This window comes from Rhinatrema bivittatum, chromosome 3 (assembly GCF_901001135.1).
Source record: "Rhinatrema bivittatum chromosome 3, aRhiBiv1.1, whole genome shotgun sequence".
NCBI lineage: Eukaryota > Metazoa > Chordata > Amphibia > Gymnophiona > Rhinatrematidae > Rhinatrema > Rhinatrema bivittatum.
Genome location: NC_042617.1, coordinates 460,176,636 through 460,195,085, shown reverse-complemented (window position 1 = coordinate 460,195,085; position 18,450 = coordinate 460,176,636). Strand labels below are relative to the sequence as shown.

The 18,450-nt window shown below is 44.1% G+C and overlaps 1 protein-coding gene across 1 annotated transcript in view; it reads left to right on the top strand.

Annotated features, from left to right (window-relative positions):
- Nucleotides 1–18,450, top strand: part of NBAS (neuroblastoma amplified sequence) — a 1,239,997-nt gene that overhangs the window by 460,523 nt on the left and 761,024 nt on the right. Inside the window, exon 30 of the mRNA XM_029595926.1 lies at nt 2,828–3,057. Coding sequence (XP_029451786.1) covers nt 2,828–3,057 — 230 coding nt within the window. The remainder of the gene's footprint in view (nt 1–2,827; nt 3,058–18,450) is intronic.

The window sequence follows — 18,450 nt, the reverse complement described above, 5'->3', positions numbered from 1 at the left end:
AAGTGTGAATATTTTTTTTTGTATGGTGAGTAGTAAGGGGGAAGTTCCAATTCTGCTCTGTACACATTTGGGCTGATTCAGTAAAATTTGCAGGAGCTCCCGACATGCACCCAGGCCACTCTCCTGGGTGTGCGATTCTGTATTTAAATGAGGGCCTGTGGTAATAGGGAGGCGCTAGGGACACTAGCACATCCCTAGCGCCTTCTTATTGACAGAAGCGGCGGCTGTCAGCGGGTTTGATAGCCGACGCTTAATTTTACCGGCGTCTGTTGTCGAACCCGCTGACAGCCACAGGTTCAGAAAATGGATGCCGGCAAAATTGAGCGTCCGTCTTCCAACCCGCGGGCCGCAGACAGATTTTTAATTTTTTTTTTTAGAATTTTAATTTTTATTTATTTTTGGGGCCTCCGACTTAATATCGCTATTATATTAAGTCGGAGGGTGTGCAGAAAAGCAGTTTTTTCTGCTTTTCTGCACACTTTCCCGGTGCCGGACGAAATTAACGCCTGCCTTTGGGCAGGCGTCAATTTCTGAAAGTAAAATGTGCGGCTTGGCTGCACCCTTTACTTTCTGTATCGCACGGGACTAACTAATAGGCTCATCAACATGCATTTGCATGTTGCAGGCGCTATTAGTTTTTGGGGGGTTGGACATGTGTTTTCCTCGCGCTATTACCCCTTACTGTATAAGGGGTAATATTAGCGCGTGGAAAATGCGCATCTAGATGGGGGCTAACAGTGCATTCAGCCTGAGTGCACCGTACTGAATCGGCCTGATTGTTGGGGATGTGTGGTTCATGAAGTGTTTGTGGAACTGTGTAAGTGCAAGGTCGCTTTTGGGTTTCTCTCCCCTTCTGTATAGTTTTAGGTTAACAGTAGACTCTCATAATGGAGAATTGGTTGAGTGGTGCTATCTATCAAGAAAAGAGACAGAATCCAACATCTTGCAACTAGACGTTACATTTTTATTTTTACTGTCCAAAAAGATGATTGATGCCTGTCATAGCCAGTATGAGTAAATTGGATCAAATATGTGAGCATGATGTATTATAGAGTTATTGCCAATTTGTATTTATGGGAAAAATGCTTAGTCCATAGGCCCTTTAGTTAATTGGTCACATTATCCCAAACATAGTGATTTATAGTTCTTATAAGAAGTAGTTCAGAAACTGCTTAAAAAATTTCAAATAGTAAAAATTTCAAAGAGTAAAAAGTAAATGCAGCTTTTAAACATGAAAATGTAATTCAAATGTTCTGAGCAATGTTTTCAAAGCTACATGGCAAATAAACACAGTTTTTAAAACAATTTTAAAAACTGTGTTTATTTGCCATGTAGCTTTGAAAACATTGCTCAGAACATTTGAATTACATTTTCATGTTTAAAAGCTGCATTTACTTTCCCTATAAGAGGAGGATTTACTCCGTGTCCTTTCATAACTTCAGACACTTTTTCATGCTTCATTTTGTTTGGTTTTGATTAATCCTTGGTTTTAATTTTCAGAAGAAATTTTTTTATACATCTTTAGATGCTTGGTAGAATCTTCAATTTCATATGCCATTCTACTGATGATAAAACACATTTTACTGTTCCTGTTAATTTATTTACATTTTTAGCCGATGTATTGTAATATCATTTAAAATGGCCCTTCAGTGAAAATGTAATGCAATGAAATGCAAAACTCCAAATGCTACTGTCAGGAGCTGACATTATGCAGTGGGACAATTGTTTAACAATGTCATCTCCTGAAATTATCATTCTAAGTTCTAAATCATCGTACTGTGTTAAAATTGAATGTGCAATAAAGTACATTTTAATTAGTAAAGTGAATGGAAACAAGCTGTAGTTCAATCAGCAGCTTCACATTTGTTGCTCAAAATCTTTACTTTTACAAATCACTGCTACTATTTATCATTTGTAAGGCACTACTAGGAATAATCAGTGCTGTACAGATACTCATAAGGGACAGTCCCTAGTCCTTGGAACTTAGTGCAAACATACATGACAAATGAGTGTATGGAAAGTATGTTAGGATTTGAAAACAGCCTCACAAAGGTGAGTTTGTGGACTGGATTTAAATATGGAATGACACCAACTCAAGAAGTTGAATCTAGGCATATGATGTAGAAAGCCCAGAATCTGGAGTTGATGGTATTGGAGAAGGTCACAGAAGAGAGCAACTTGCCCAATGAACAGCGTTCACAAGGAAAGGTGAAAGAGAGAAAAGAAGATAGATACTGAAGAGATGCAGAATGATTGCGAGTAAGAGAAACTTAAACTGTATATGGAAGCAGATGGGGGCGCCAGTTGTAGCAACTTCAGAAGAGAGATTACATGGCCATAGCAAACCGAAGGAAGATAAGTCATGCAGCCATATATTTTAATAGATTGCCATGGAGAAAGACTGTTCAGCTGGAGGACCACAAAGAGCAAATGATGGTAGTCTAAGTGGGAGGCAATAAAAGAGTGGGTGAATGCTTTGGCAGTATGCTCAGTAAGGAAGGGACAGATTTTAGTGATGTAGAGGAAGAAAAGACACGCTTTAGTAGAGAGAGAAAGAGCCATTAAATATGATCTCAAGGTTACAGGCCATGTGAAAAAAGGGAGGATGAGAATGCCACCCATAGAGGCAGAACATTGAGCTGAAATTTCCAGGATCCATTTGAATATAGCCTGACATTCTCCTGGGCTATTTTCCTTTTTCTTGCACCTTATTACTGTGGAGTTTAATAGTTTTACTGGCATCAGCTCCTCAAAACAAAATCCTTTATGTTTAAAACTGTAATACTGAGCTTTCTTTCTTTCTTTCTTTCTTTTTTTTATGTTGCAGATATTTACAGAAAGCTTACTGTGTTCAGGCCGCCTGGAGAATATTCACTTGGCTGGGCAGATGATGCACTGCAGTTCTTTACCAATAGATCCTCGAGGTAGCACTGCCTTGAAAGGTAAAGAACACTACAAAGTCAGCTTCGGAAAAAGCATTGAATTGGTGCTCGCTGCTGGCAGAGAGTATTTCAATTCCTCCACCAGCCTGACTGATAGCTGCATGGATCTAGCCAGGTAATATTCTGCATAGTGAATGCAAAACCTTTAATCTCTCTGGTCTCCCCTTCTGAAAATCTGCAAAATAATTTTATGAGTAAAAGATAAATGTTCATATTTATATAAATGTACCATGACTCCTATAAAGAGAGAATTTATGAAAGTTAATATTCTATTTTATTCTCTCACTTAACTATACTACTCTTTTCCACAGACCCAGAGTGATTTACAACACTTTTTAAATAAGTTCTATTAGCATAACAAAAATACCTTAATTTAAAATACATTAAATAGAATAATTCCTCAATCAAAAATCTATTGCTTTACAATCCTAACATCCCATGCTACCCAATCCCAATCTCACAGAAGTGCTAGGGAAGAATTAAAATCTCATCTATTTTAAATCTGGCTTATGGTATAGGAGTTCAGTGTCCTGGGAGTTTTCTCTTCCTCTTTATAAATTAAATGTAATTCTCATGTTTGTAACTAAATGTGTATTTTATAAATAACTATAAGTGTTTACCCTCACAACATAATGATCAGAACTGCTGATCTGTGGTCTTGAAAGCGTGAAAGAATCACTAAGCAAAGAGGGAAGAGATAGCTAACATTATGTGATCCAAAGCCTGTAATTTTGCAACATACCTATTCTGTGGAAAGAAATGGTCATTGCACTATATGAAATACACAGGAGCTTTATTTTATAATAATAGCTCCTGAATTTAAATATTATTTAAATTAATATTAAAGATATCCTTGTTAGATGATGATCTGAAAGATTAAGATTCTAAATAATTATTTAATTGAATAGGAGTATAAAAGATGGAGCATGCTTATTTTAACATAAAGTAGATACCTAGAAGAATCAACGTATGTATTTTATATCCACATGAATCCTAGTGAAAGTGAACCATTTTATGAAAAAGAGATTTAAAACACTCCCTTTTCTTGTCAGTTTATCATAGTTTTCAGAATGATCTTTTTCTACCCAATAAATTTAATAAGCAATCTGAGTAATTCCGATGGCAGTTGATCTGTTCATAGCTATTTCTTCATTCTGAACTGCAAAGTACAACTGTAAATTTTTTTTTTTGTTTCTATCAAAATAGTTTAAAAACAAAAAACAGTCAGTGTAGTGTAGTACATTTTAAGAAAGTTTTTCCACCATATTTCTACCATGACTTTTAAAGAAAATGCTGTTTAATATGGAAGAATATGTACTTTTAATATACATAATTTTAATCTAATTAAATATAGTTGAAGTGAATTTTATTTTTCCTTTATATTAGGTCACTTTTTTCTTCTGTAGATCACATTATCATTCTAATCAAAACAAGTGCTTATGAGATGGAGGTCAGTTTTATCCTTTGAGACTTACAGCTCTGTTTGGTCTAATTGTTCTTGACAAGTGGTTAATGGGAATTGATTTTAAAAATTGGTTTGTCCTCGTTTCTCAAGGAGACTGGCTATTTATTCTTCATTTGGAAGCAGTGCACCATGGGTTAAACAATGAAAAACTTAGCTGAGCTTGGAAACAAATTAATCTGCTTAATAACTTTATAATAATTAAATCTTGTTGTCCAAGCAATTTTTTAGTTGTGTAAATGTGATAGAATGTGCCATACTGTGCAGAAAGACATGAGCAAGGGGTGGAAAAACCTAGTGGTGCATATCTTCAGTATGTGCTGCAAGAGCTTTCCGTGGGTAAAAAGATAAACATGGACAAACACTATATGGGGAATATGCTGTTTAACCAGTGGTTAATGTTTTCTAATGGTTGAACAGTGGTGTGGCGAGGGTGGGCCAGGGGGGCTGGGGTGCCAGGCTGTAGGGGGTGCCCGGGACAGAAAAAGAGGAGGCCCGTGGCTGCCAGGAGAGTCTATCCCACCCAACAGCAGAAGAGAAGGAGGCTCGCGGCCACCCAGAGCGGGAGGGGAACCAGCAGCAGTGAACCAGGACACTCTGGACCGCGGGAGAAGATGCATGTGGCCGCTGGTGGGACCCGAACTCACCAGCGGCTGATAAAACAGGGAGGGAGGCCGTATAGCCACCAATGGACCTCATTCAATGGCAGCTGAACAGGGTACACCCTTCCCATCATCTGTGCAGGCTCACAGTGTTAGAATTCGCGAGAGTAGCACATTCTCTATGCTGATCTCGCGATGCAGGAGATCTGCATGGAGGAAGTGCTAGCCCTGTGAATTTTTACTATTGTGGGGCCTGTACAGAGGAGGCAGAAGCAGCGATGAGTGATCGGCTCCTCCCCAACAGCGTTGTGGTGGCAAAGATGGCATTGGCAGCAGAGGAGAGAGAGACTCTGAGGCTGCCGGCAAAACAAAAGGAGGGGGCCTGACTTGTATGTGTGTACATGGGAGCTTATATATGTTTGAATGAATTGGTGCCTGCCTGGTGGTCTGTCTGTGTGAAAAAGAATGGGTGCCTGCCTGGGGGTCTATGTAGGTGAGAGCCTGTGTGTCTATGTGGGAATCTGGGGGAGTAAAAGCTTTTGTGGGGGGGGAGGGTCTTAGAGCCTGTGGATGATAGTGTGTAGTTGTGTATGACAGCATGTATGTATATGTGACAGCATATGTGTGAGAGAGAATGAACATGCAGAGAGGATAACGTTTGTGTGTCTTTCTAGAATGCCCAAGATAATTCAGATGCCTAAATTTTGGATGCCAAGATTTTTTGTGGTGGCTTCAGCTGGACTCACACTTTTCAGATGCTTATTCAGTGTTCTGATAGTTTGATAGCGCTTATGTCTAAGAAACTTAAGTGCCTTACCCTGTGCTTCTTCTCATATTTGGGAATTTCAGCCGGGCAATATCTAAAATTGATTCAGCATTGCTTGGAGGCTCAGGAGGAATTGCCTTCGTCTGATTTTAATAAGCCCTGTTCTTCCCAGCTTGATGTGGGACTAGAAAAAAAAAAAAAGGAGGGATGCCATAAGTGAAGCATAACTTGGGCCTCCGTTAACTGGTTCGTCAGTGGGGGGGGGGGGGGGGGGGTGGCGGCCTGGTTCCACAATTACCAGAGGATGAGAAACAGGTACCACGAGGGGTCGTATAAGGGGATTCACATGTTTTCAACCCTATAGAGGAGTGGTTTTTCAGAGGACTTGACTTTTGGATAGATCCCAGTTCTTCATCTCAGGCTGCCCAGATGAGGCGCAGGCTTCAGGCGTGGAGCACCTGGAGCTTCCCAGTGAAGGTGCCGACCCTCTCCTCTTTTTTTTTTTTTTTTTTTTTTTATCAGAGGTGGGTCCAGATCACAACAGACCAGTGGGTTCTGGAAGTGATTCTTGAAGACTATGCACTGGAGTTTCACATGTTCATGTTGTCTCCTTGCCACTTCCCGCAGAAGAGACAGGTGGTGGAGTGTACATTCTCAAGGCTCCTCAGTTTGAGAGCTGTGTTTCTAGTGCCCATGTCTCAAGAAAATACATGCCAATATTCCATGTATTTCATTGTACCCAAGAACGAGGGCACTTTTCATCCTATCCTGGATCTCAAAGGGCCCTCAATGATAATGGTCTTGCAATCGGGGGAGTTACTGACCTCCTTGGATCTGTCTGAGAGGTTTCTGCATATTCCCATCCAGGTAGAGCATTAACATTTTCTGTGATTTGCGGTTTTGGGATGTCATTATCAGTTTCAAGCTCTAGCCACCACGCCCAAAACTTTTCCCAAGGTTATCGTGGTGCTGGTGACAGAGTTTAGAAAGGATGGGATTCTGTTATAGCTATACATGGACAACTGGCTGATTCAGGCCAAGTCTCTGGAAGAAAGCCTCCTGGTATCATGTAAAGTGATCTCCTTGTTGCAGGAGTTCAGTTGGGTGGTTAATCTGGCCAAGAGCTATTTTCAGCCATCTCAGTAGCTTAGAGTACCACGGTCTTCAGTTTGGCATGAAGCAGAGCAGGGTTTTCTTACTGAAGAGTCGTATTCAGAAGTTGTTGGCACAGGTGCATCTGTTGATGAGCACAATACGCCCAACATTGTGGGCCTATTTACAGGTGTTTGGATTGATGGCGGTGACTCTGGAAGTGGTGTCGTGGGTGGGGGCACATATGCGACCTCCTTAGGGCTCCCTGTTGTCTCATTGGAGTCCACGGTCTCAAGATTATTCGATTCGGCTCCAGCTGCCAATGGAGGACTGCTCTCAACTACAGTGGTGGCTAAAGCGGATCATCTATTAAAGGGGGTTTCCCTAAAATCACCGGTCTGGCTAGAACTCAAAAGAAATGTGAGCCTCCAGGAGTACAGAAGACTATCTCTGGAACTTCAATCGGCTGGAAGCCTGGGCACTCCAGTTGGCATGCTTGCAGATCAGTGATAGGTTGCAGGATCAAGCAGTCCAGATAATATCGGACAATGCAATGACAGTAGCCTACATCAGTCATCAGGGAGGAACCAAAAGCCAGCAACTGTTGCAAGAAATAGACCACGTTATGGGTGGAAATACTTCTTTAGGAGATCTCAGCCTCGCACATTGCAGGAAAAGACAATGTAAGAGCATATTTTCTCATCAGGCAAAGTCTGAACCCTGGAGACTGAGTATTGTCAGACAAGGCATTTCAGCTAATAGTGGATTGCTGGGGCCTTCCATTTCTGGACTTGCTGGTGACTTTTTACAATGCGAAGATTACTTGGTTTTTCAGTTGCTGGAGAGATCCAAAGTCATTGGGCGTCGATGCTTTCTTGCAGGAATGGCCAGAGGACAAGCTGCTGTATGCCTTTCCCTCATGGCCCATGTTAATCGCCAGAAATAATGCCAGACCAAAAATTATCCCACCTTTCCAATTCGACAACACCACCATCCAACTCAAAGACAACGTTAAAGACTTGGGCTTCTGGATTGATAGCGATCTAAACTATAAAATACACATCTCTTCAAAAATAAAAGAAGGATTTCATAAATTACATGTAATCAAACACCTAAAACCTCTGCTTCACCCCCATGATTTCAAAACCGTCCTTCAAACACTAATCTTCTCTGGTCTGGACTATTGCAATTCTCTACTAATTGGCTTACCTAAATCTTCCCTAAGACCCTTACAACTTCTTCAGAATGCTGCTGCCAGAGTTCTGACGGGTAAAAGAAAATTTGATCATATCACACCCGTACTCAAGCAATTACAATGGCTCACAATTGAACAAAGAATCGAATTTAAGATCCTCTCAACTTTACAGAAAGCAATATACAAAGCAGACTACACCGCACTTGATGACATCATTCATATCCAGTACTCTCCACGCACAACAAGATCAACTAGTAAACTACAGCTAGTGATTCCATCACTCCCTTATGCTAAACTCTCTTTCACCAGAAACAGAGCCATTTCTATCATCGGCCCAAAACTGTGGAACTCCTTACCTCAGTTCCTCGCCTCTCAAGAAAACCCAAAATCTTTTAAGAAACAACTAAAAGCCTGGCTACTCTGCCAATCTCATACTGACAGCCTGCACAACAATCTCAAAACTTAATCCCACAGCTTCCCATATTTTGTTATTTATTCCCCCCCTCTGTCTAATCATCCTGTTTCCTACAGATATCTAAGACTATTTTATCATTATACTTGATCTCAGTCTATTCAATGTACCTTTCCTTTGGTACACCTTATCTGGTTTATATTCAATGTGCCTATCCTTTGGGATAGCTTGCCTTGTCCATATGTTTGACATGACAGTTCTCAGATTGTTAAATGTTGTTTTTCTTAAATGTCTTCAATAGTTTTATGTAACAGGTTGTTATAATTGTAAACCGGAGTGAAGGCTACTCTGCTCTACCTCGGTATATAAAAATGCTAAATAAATAAATAAATAAAAAATAAATGTTGGGCAGAATGGTTTGGATGGTTGAGAGTCACAGAGGGATGGTGCTTGGTGGCACCCAATTGGCCCAGGAGACCAGATCTGCTAAGGCTCCTGGTAGATTCCATCCTCTGGTTTCCTAGGATAAGCAGGATGATAGTCCTCACACATGGGTGACATCATTGGATGGAGCCTGGCACAGAACTTTGATCTCAAAGATTCTAGAGCTTTTAGCATGCCTTACTGACCATGTGCAGCTGTAGTGATAACCCTGTTCCCTAGGCAGAGTCCCTCGGTCTTTTCTTTTCTGCAGAGCTGTAATTTCGCAGTTGTAGAGCCCGTGCTCTTTTTTTTTCTTAGAAAATGTTTTTTCAGTATTTAGCTTTGCTCTCTCCTTACAGTTTTGTAAGGGATTTTTTTTGAGAGCTGCAGCATTTTTCTTCTGGTAGTTTTGTTCTTGTTTCCAACTGTCTGCCGGCTGCATGGTGGGTTCTTCCCTGTGCAGCCTGTCAGTATCTGTTTAAAAAAACAAACAAACAAAAAACCTGTTTCTGCAGGTTTTGTAATTGTGTCCTCTCATGCTCTGTCTATTTTTTCTCTTTTCTGCTGACAGGACTGGGCTATGCAGTCCATCAGTGATCCGTGTAGGTCTCTGAGCCTCGGGACTTACCTGAGTTCTGTCCGGGCTGGAGTTTCATGGCGACTTACTGATCACTGGGCATCGATGGATTCAGATGGTGGAAGGAACAAGGACCATGCTGTTCCTGTCGGGAGAGCTCATCCTCCCCACATATTAAGCAACTTGTCTCCACGGGCAGGAGCCCTGGATAACGTTGCCTCCCCTCTTGCTTGCCAGCCTTGGCAATGCAATCTCCCTGGGAGAGAGGGTGAGTGGAGCCTGGGCTAGCAGCTTGCTGCTGCACTTCAGTGCCATGCCCATGAACGGTTGCCCATGCACAGCTGTGACCAGTGTACCGTTCGTCCAACACATCAATGTCAGGACTGCGTTGGGGATGGGGCCCATCCTCGTGTACCATGATCCCCTTGATGCTGTCGAGGTCCAGGGTCACCCTTGTTGCGTCGAGGTGCGTTACTGCCCACGATGCCACAGTGGCCTTCAGTGCCATCTGATTCTGTGGAACTGGAGTCTAGCTGCACCAATTTGGGCATCGAGACCTCCCTGCCCTCGGTGCCGCAATGCCCTCAGTGCTATGGTGCCATAGTGCTGTGCACTCGATGACACAGTGCCCTCAATACACTTGATGTCAATGTGCTCGTGATGCACTCGATGATTTGGTGCCCTCGATGCCCTTGGTGCAGCGCACTTAATATCTCGGTGCCCTCAATGCACTCGATGATTCTGAGCCCTCGATAGCCTCAGTGCTGTGGTGCAGCGCACTCGATGTCACAGTGTTCTTGCTGTACTCAATGACTTGGTGTCCTCGATGCCACGATGCCCTCGTACTGGATGTCACGATGCCCTCAATTCATTCAATGACTGTGTCCTCAATACACTCAAGGCCTCGGTGCCACTGTGCCTTTACTGCACTCGATGTCACGGTGCCTTTGATGCACTCCATGTCAAGGTGCTTTTGGCTTGATCCCTCAGCAGGGTGCTCTCGGGACACTCAATACCTCGGTACCCTTGCAGCACTCTGTGCTGTGGTGTCATCGATGCCAATGTGCTCTCGATGCCAGAGGGGCCTTCGCCTTGATCCATCAAGGTGCATACATTAGCCTAGTGGTTAGAGCAGTATGCTATGAACCAGGAGACCAGGATTCAAGTCCCACTGTCACTCCTTGTGCCCTTGGGCAAGTCACTTTACCTTCCATTGCCTCAGGTACAAACTTAGATTGTAAGCCCTCTGGGGATAGGAAAATACCTCCAGTACCTGAGTGTGTAATCCACTTTGAAATCTGAAGAAAGTGTGAAAAGCGGAATATAAAAAATCTAAATAAATGAAAAATAAAGGTCGAAGTGGTGGCAGGCCCTCAATACTGTTATGGGCATAACATCGATACTGTGGCAGCCCTCGCTGCCATCGAGGGTGTTCCCTGAATGCCGCGGTCCCCCAATAGGTCGTCGAGGTGCATGGCCTCATTGCCAGCATGGCCTCAGTGCCATCACGATGTGCTGCCCCGATACCATTGATGCCCTCAATGCCATCGAAATGTGGTGCCACCAGAGAGGTCTTCAGACCATTAATGCCTCTTGTTATAGCCTTAGCTGTGTCGAGCCCCCATTGACCAGGCACTGGATCCACCATTGAGCGCCCTTGTCACTCCTGTGTCTGTCGACCACAGGGACTCTCTGAAGCCCTGCATGACTCGGCAGCCCTCAGGGGGGTGAAGGTTCTTGGCTTCTTGCAGATTGAGTACAGGGGTAGCCATCTATTCAGTGCCTTGTGTAGTTTCCACTGCAGAGCACTGGAAGGCTCAGAGCTGTTCCTCTAGCCAATGATCCCAGGGTTGGAGGCCCCGCCAAAATGCGCACACCATCAGTATTAATGGTGGCTAGCGAGGCTCTTGTTAGCCGTACTGCTTGGAGGGCCATCGAGCTCGCAGCATTGACCCAACTGGATGAGTCATTGAGCCAAGGGGATTTACCATCAGCACTGGCAGTCATCGGTTCCTTTTGACATCGATGACCTGTCGGGGGACTGCAGGGCCTATCCCTGCAGAAGCTCATGGCTTCATTTGTCTTTACCTTTGGGCATCGGGGCCCCTGGGCATCGACACCCATGGGCATCTGGGGTGCCAGGAGTTGTGCTATTCACCAGCAAACTGCTTATAGATCACAGGACATGTTCGCAGTCCTCCATAAGCACCTGCACTCGCCATGGACCTCGCTGCAGTGGTTCCCAGTGGGACTCTCAGGTGAACTGATTCCGATGCATTCAGATGGCCCACCTCTCAGAACGTTCTCTGGTACTGGAGGGGGCGACACCATTAGACCACCACCCTCCACCATGCTTTACCCAGGGCACCAGTGTGCTGGAGATGCCGCCTTCACTCTGTCCTCTCCATTCCGCTGGAGTTACTGTGGCATTGAATCACAGCTGGTGTGCTTGGGACAGATGAGGCATCTGTTCCAAGGATCTCGGATGCTGGCAGATGTCATTCTCCCTGGCTGTGCACTCCTCAGCCATACTAAAGTTCTGCCATCTTTCAGCCTGGTCTTGGCCTCTGCGTCAGTCCGCACCACATAGTACTGAGGAGCACTGGCGGAGAAGGCGTCATTACACACTCTCTGCTTGGTCGTGGGGCGATGTATAACCACCAACTCTGGCATGTAGTTCTCAGCTCTTGCTGGGGCGTTGGGTTTCTCCCACAAGCATGGCACTCAGGATCATGGGAATGCCACCATTCGTGGATGGTTTACCACTGCATGAGGTCTGCCCCTTTGAGGGGTGGCCTTTGTTTCCGGTCTCGGAAGAGGGATGTCACTACTTTGATGGGCGCCAGCCCCAAAAATAGTCAAGTGTAGCATTCTCCCTTGTACGCTTGAGGTGCAGCAGGTCTCCCCATGTGGGAGCACATCCAGTGTTGCTCCCGGTGATCCTCCAGGTTTCCCCTGGTTCGGGAGTTACCTTGTTTTTTACTGGACTCTGTGGCCGTCTTCCTCAAGGATCGCTATTGTCAATTGTCCTTACCTGGGGGACCCTCCTCTGTGAGGAGTGTTTCAGCCATCAGCTTAGGCGATCATGCCTTTCCCCTTTTGTGATGTACATGGCTGAGGGAATTGAGGGCCTAGTCTCAACATGAAAGGCATTGCCCTCTGTTAGCGGTAGCATGTAAGTTGTTCTTTCCCCTTATTTTAGGATCACCCTGTCTGCGGACAGAGCAGTCCTGGGTCATGCAGCATTATCCATTTCTGGGTCACATGCTCCCTTAGGAGGGGGAAGTATATACCCTCATGGCTTGGGTAGTGATACCACAGCCGGGTGGCTTGGTAATCTATTCCAAGATCGCCAGGGACCTGCTCTGATGCCCAGGCTAGTAATAATATCAGTTTCTGCTGGAGTGTGCGCATGCGACTCCTTGGCTTCCTGTCTCTTGATGGAGCCTTTGGGGCTTCTCCCCGGGGGCAATTGCTCTCATTTTCAGCTGTTTCAAGAAGACTGAGGACTCCATCTCAGTGGGATACTCCCTATTGTCTTCCGCAGTGAGTTATTCGCTTGGGGTTGATACCCAACAGGGCGATTTGTGCTTGCCCCGGCAGTTTGCCGATCTGCCACCTTGTGTTCTTTGCTCCTCCCGACTTCTGATTGGTTTGTCGAGGTGAGTGGAGAGGAAGCTAAGGCGCCCGTGGTATCTCTCCACATATCTGCAGGGAGATATACTGCTTTAGTTTCTCTCATTGTCTGCATTGCCCAAAGAGCCTGCTTCCTCCCCTGCTATCCTGTGACAGGATAGCTGAATTGGTTCTGGCAGGTGTTCTTGAGTGGGCTACAGATCTGTTTTAGGGATTGTTCTCATTCCCTGAAACCCTTGATGCTGTCCAGTGACATCAACTAAATCTGATGCTTTGGCACGCAGTGTCTGTCCCAGAACCTGCCGTGGGGTACTACTTGTTCTTCCAAGCATGGCGTGTTTTGTTTTGTTGGGCTGTCAGTGGTCGCCGATCTCTTTCTGGAGGGCTCTCAGACCTCAATTTGTTTTTCGGTTGCTTTTTCACACTGATGGAAACTGTCTTTCTTATTTCCATCTCTGGGTCCTTTCTGCATCCAGGAGGATCTAGATCCACTATTTTTGTTAGAAATCCTGCTTATACTGTTTCTGTGATGCACAGTTGCTTCTGCTTGCACTCACATCACTCCCCTGCCTCAGGCATCCCTGCTACGCATGAGGGTTTGTGTCTCAGTCTTTTTCTTTGCTTTCTTGGTAGAACCCAACTTTTCTCCAGCTTGCACCCCTGGTGGATCGGCTGCCTCACAGGCAAAGGAGGGAGGTAGTGCTCTAGCACTGTACGGTTTACTGCCTTGTCCTGCTCATACAATCTGGTGCTATGTATTCACCATTGTGTGAGGACTATCATCCTGCTTGTCCTAGGAGAAAGCAGAGTTGCTTACGTGTAACAGGTGTTCTCCAAGGTCAGCAGGATGTTAGTCCTCACGAAACCCTCCTGCCTCCCCTGGGAGTTGGCTTTTCCATGAATTAGCTATATCATAGACTCTGAGACTCTGCCTAGGGGGCAGGGTTATCACTACAGCTGCACATGCTCAGTAAGGCATGCTGAAAGCTCTAGAATCTTTGAGATCAAAGTTCCATGCCGGGCTCCATCTGATGATGTTACCAATGTGTGAGGACTAACATCCTGCTGTCCTAGAACACAGGTAAGCAACTCTGCTTTATAGTTAACTGCTAGTGCAGTAGTTTTTCTTAATGTTTGTCCTCTAGTGATTGTCAAATTTTATTTCATTTTAATCTTTATTGCCAAGGGGATCCAACACCATTATTAGGTTTTGCATTCCAATGATAACTAGATCTAATATAGTTCTGCCTCTTGCTGGGTCCATGACCAACTGCTGATTGAAGTAATCATTGATAGCATCTATGAACTTTATCTTTCTTATGACATGTAGTGCTATTGGTAATGATGTAAAGCAGCACTATCTGGCTTGTTTAGATATTTATCATCTGCATTGTTAGAAAGCTCATTGGAAATTATTACTGGTAAAGTTACTGCCTCCTTGAATTATACAAGAGAATTATTTGCCACAGTTAAAGGTTTAGTAAAAAAAACCCAAAACTGTAGTCATTGACTAGTTCCTTTCCTTCTCGTGCTGCTCTTGCAGAGTTTTTAAAGACAAATTGATGCGATTCACAGTTAGTTAAGGGGAAAATTAAATTTGGTTTTCCTGTTACCTGATGTTTTGGTAACCATAAGATGGAAAGAATTTAACCATGTTTCTTTTGAATAAAGTTTCTTCAGTGATAGGGAGGTTACAATCAGCTGCTTCATTTTTAGATCCATGCCCCTTCGATATAATTAAATCATTGAAGGAGACTTCTTTTCCTTTTCTCCAAGAAATAGTGAACAGATCTTTTAGTGAGAGGTTATTTCCACTTGCCCTTAAAAAAGCAATTGTAAAACCTGCCCAAAAGTCACTGCATTGTCCTGGGATTTAGTGTGTAACTAATGCCCAGTCTTGAATTTAACAATAGTAAAAGTGGTGGCAAAATGTGTCCTTATTCAGCTAACTGATTTTATTGATGACTAGCAGTACCCCGGCCACGCGTTGCAGTGGCAGAGTCAGGTTCTTTACCCTACCTCTCCCTTCCCCTTGCTCATTTACTTCAGTCACTCATCCTCCTCCCCCTTGGTCACTCACCCCCCTTTCCCTCCCCTGTCCCCACTCCAACTCTCTCCCCTCACACTCACCTCTCCCCTCATTCTCCCTCCCCTGAAATGTATGCTTTCTTAGGTAAGAGGACCCAAACTGTAAGAAGCAGCTAGGATGCCGATTGAGAAAAAAACACCGAAATAGAAATTGGTGGTGGTAAACGTGGTCCGTCAGTGGGAGGTTGTGCATGTTCTGTATCAAAATAGGGGAGTGCCTAACCAAGTTAGCACTCTCTATTTAGTTAATTGTTTTGTAGAGGGCTAATTTGGTGCTTTTCCGAGATCAGGGACGTTTTGTGTTTGTGTGTGCCCTCCGTCTTTCCACCCCAAAAGAACCCCACCATAAACGCAGTGTTTAAATACGTACCCCATACCCTCCCTCACCCCGGCGAAATACAGTAACCCACCCACCCTCCCGCCCCCCGCAAGAGTTGCAGAATGACCGAAACACCCCCTCCCCCCCCCTGAACACGCGTGCAAGAAAATAACTATGGCCCCCCACCGTGCAGCCCCCCGGATACCTGTGCAAACAGTCAGTCGGTGGAGCAGGTGTTCGGTTCGGGATCGAAGTCTTGGGTTCGGGCCATTGGCTGCTAGCAATGAAAATGGCTCCGACGGCCCTTTGACCTGACTATGTCACTGTGGAGGAGTAATGGAAGCGCTAGGTTCCCTGACATAGTAAGGGCAAAGGTCCACTGGCTGCCAGTCCTGAAAATGGCGTCGACGGGCCCTCACCCTTACTATGTCACATGGACTACTGCCGCCATAGTTGCCTCCGAGTGGCATAGTAAGGGAAAGGGCCGTCGGCGCCATTTTGATTGACAGCCGACGGCCGTAGTGTACCCGATGTGTCCTGGACCGTTCTTGGCCCCCCGCTGGAGCAGCGCGGACCTGTTTCTGCTTTTGTGTGTGTTCGGAGGGTGTAAGGGCAGTAAGTAGAACAGGCATGTGCATGGGGGGTGTGAGGAGGGTGTTTTTGGGTGAGTTCGGAGGGTGTGGGAATTGCCAACATGTGACATGTGCGTGGCCCCCCCGGTGTAGCAGCCTGGAATTTGGTGTGTTTTGGGAGGGTGTGTGCAGTAAGTCCAATTGGCATGTGTGTTTGGGGGGGGTGTGTGTGTGAGGAGTGTGGATTTCTGTGTGTTCGGAGGGTGTGTGAATTAAATACATTTGTCATGTGTGTGGGGGTGTGTGAGTGTTTGTGAAAGGTGTAAGAGGTTGTGCTGACGTCCGTCTACCAGATGTCGCTGTTTTGTGGAACCAATTTTTAAACTTTTTTTTTTTTACCTGTCACAGGTATGACATATATGTAATGTAAGTACAGAAGAACCTTCCCGTATGCGAAAGGAAGGTTGTGTCCATTTGAAAGCAATCGGTGCAGTGGTTTCTGAGATTAGCGATTTTGTCCAAACTATTTAACATTTTTATTTATATAGATTATAAGATATTGGAAAGCTACCAATACGGGGTCCTAAAAAACCTTCCCGTATGCGAAAGGAAGGTTGTGTCCATTTGAAAGCAATCGGTGCAGTGGTTTCTGAGATTAGCGATTTTGTACAAACTATTTAACATTTTTATTTATATAGATTATAAGATATTAGAAAGCTACCAATATGGGGTCCAAAAAAACCATGGAACAGAATCATTGTTAATTTTACTGGCAGATTTTCTTGTATGTGAATTGGATAAAGGTCATTCAGGGATCCTAGTACAGCTTGATCTCACTGTTGCTTTTGATACTGTAGATCATGAGATATTGTTTAGACTTTCTCAATTAGGTATTGCTAGCCAAGTACTATCGTGGTTTCAATCATATTTAACTGACGAGAAATATTGTGTTCTGATGGGAGGTGATTCATCAGACTGGATGTCAATTAGATCTGGGCTCTGTTTTAGCACCACTTTTATTTAACATCTGTAGTCCTTCCCTGTTCCAAAGGGCCAAAAAAGAATTTATTAACTGTGACTAGCTCTTCTGTCCTCCCCCCAACTCTTCTTTTTCACAGGTGGGGATTCTTCTCTTTGGGGGGTAAGGATAATCATCTTGGCCCAGGCAGTAGTGTTCTCCCATGGTGAGTTTGTTACCAGAGCTCTTTGGGACAGGTACACTACCAAACCAGGCTGGATTCTGTGGATTGGTGTTCAAATTAAAGTTTACTTTGATTTCAGAATAATCAAAAAGTGCGACATATGAAATATTCAGTTATATCCAGGATCTTTAGATTTACATGAACCAGGATTTAATTGATCTCTAACTCTGTGGATGGTTCCTTCCAGGCAGGGGCTTGAAACTTGCTTATCTTCCATGGCAGGGAATGATAAGTGTCCCAAGTGGGTTGGGGGTGTCCTAATTGTGACTGGATTCCCTACCCAGTATCTGAGGTCCAAGTTGAGTCCTGCACTCTAGCTGGCAGTGTCTGGTATCAAAGGGATGGAAACTCCATTGGGGGTTTCCAGATGTCCTCCTCCTCTTCTCTTCCTCAGAGCTCCTCTTCAAAAGATAGATGCAGCCATCCAGGAAGAAAAGCCCTCTACTGAAGGCAGTCCTTCCAGGCAAAGAAGGGTGACAGAGAAAACAGCTTCTTTCCCTTTTGGTGAAAAACTATATGTTTGATCAAAACATTTCTCTTTGCATGGTCGCTCCTCTTGAACTGGGCAAAGAGGTACACAGTTCCCATCTGATTACCCTGAGCAAGGGATTCTGCCTGCCAGAAGGCTCAGAGCAAAACTGTGAAAAATTTCTGAAAACTACAAAAATGCTTCTGCTTCTCCTTTTTCCTTCCAGACCACTTCTTTTTTTTTTTTTTTATATTTAATATTTTATTAAATTATAACATTTTTCACAAATGAAATAACCAAGAAAAGTAAAGAAATAAAATATCACAGTAAATATTACACACAAACCATATCACATAACAATCCTAGTCCACATCATGGGTGGGAAGGAGGGTTTCCTAGCTACTTGCTATGTCTTTATTTCTTATACAACCCTATATCCTAACAAAAAACAAAATTTTATTACTACTGAGATTTATCCTTTAAGAATCGCTCCAAGTGGATGGGGTCGGTAAAGATAAACTTATTATTCTGGAAAGTTATTAAACATTTGCAAGGAAATTTTAGAAAATAACTGGCCCCTAAATCAAGAGCCTGTTTCCTCAAATTAAGAAATTGTTTCCTTCGTGCTTGAGTAGCACGGGAAACATCTGGAAAGATTTGGACTTTATGCCCACAAAAATTAAGATCCTTGAC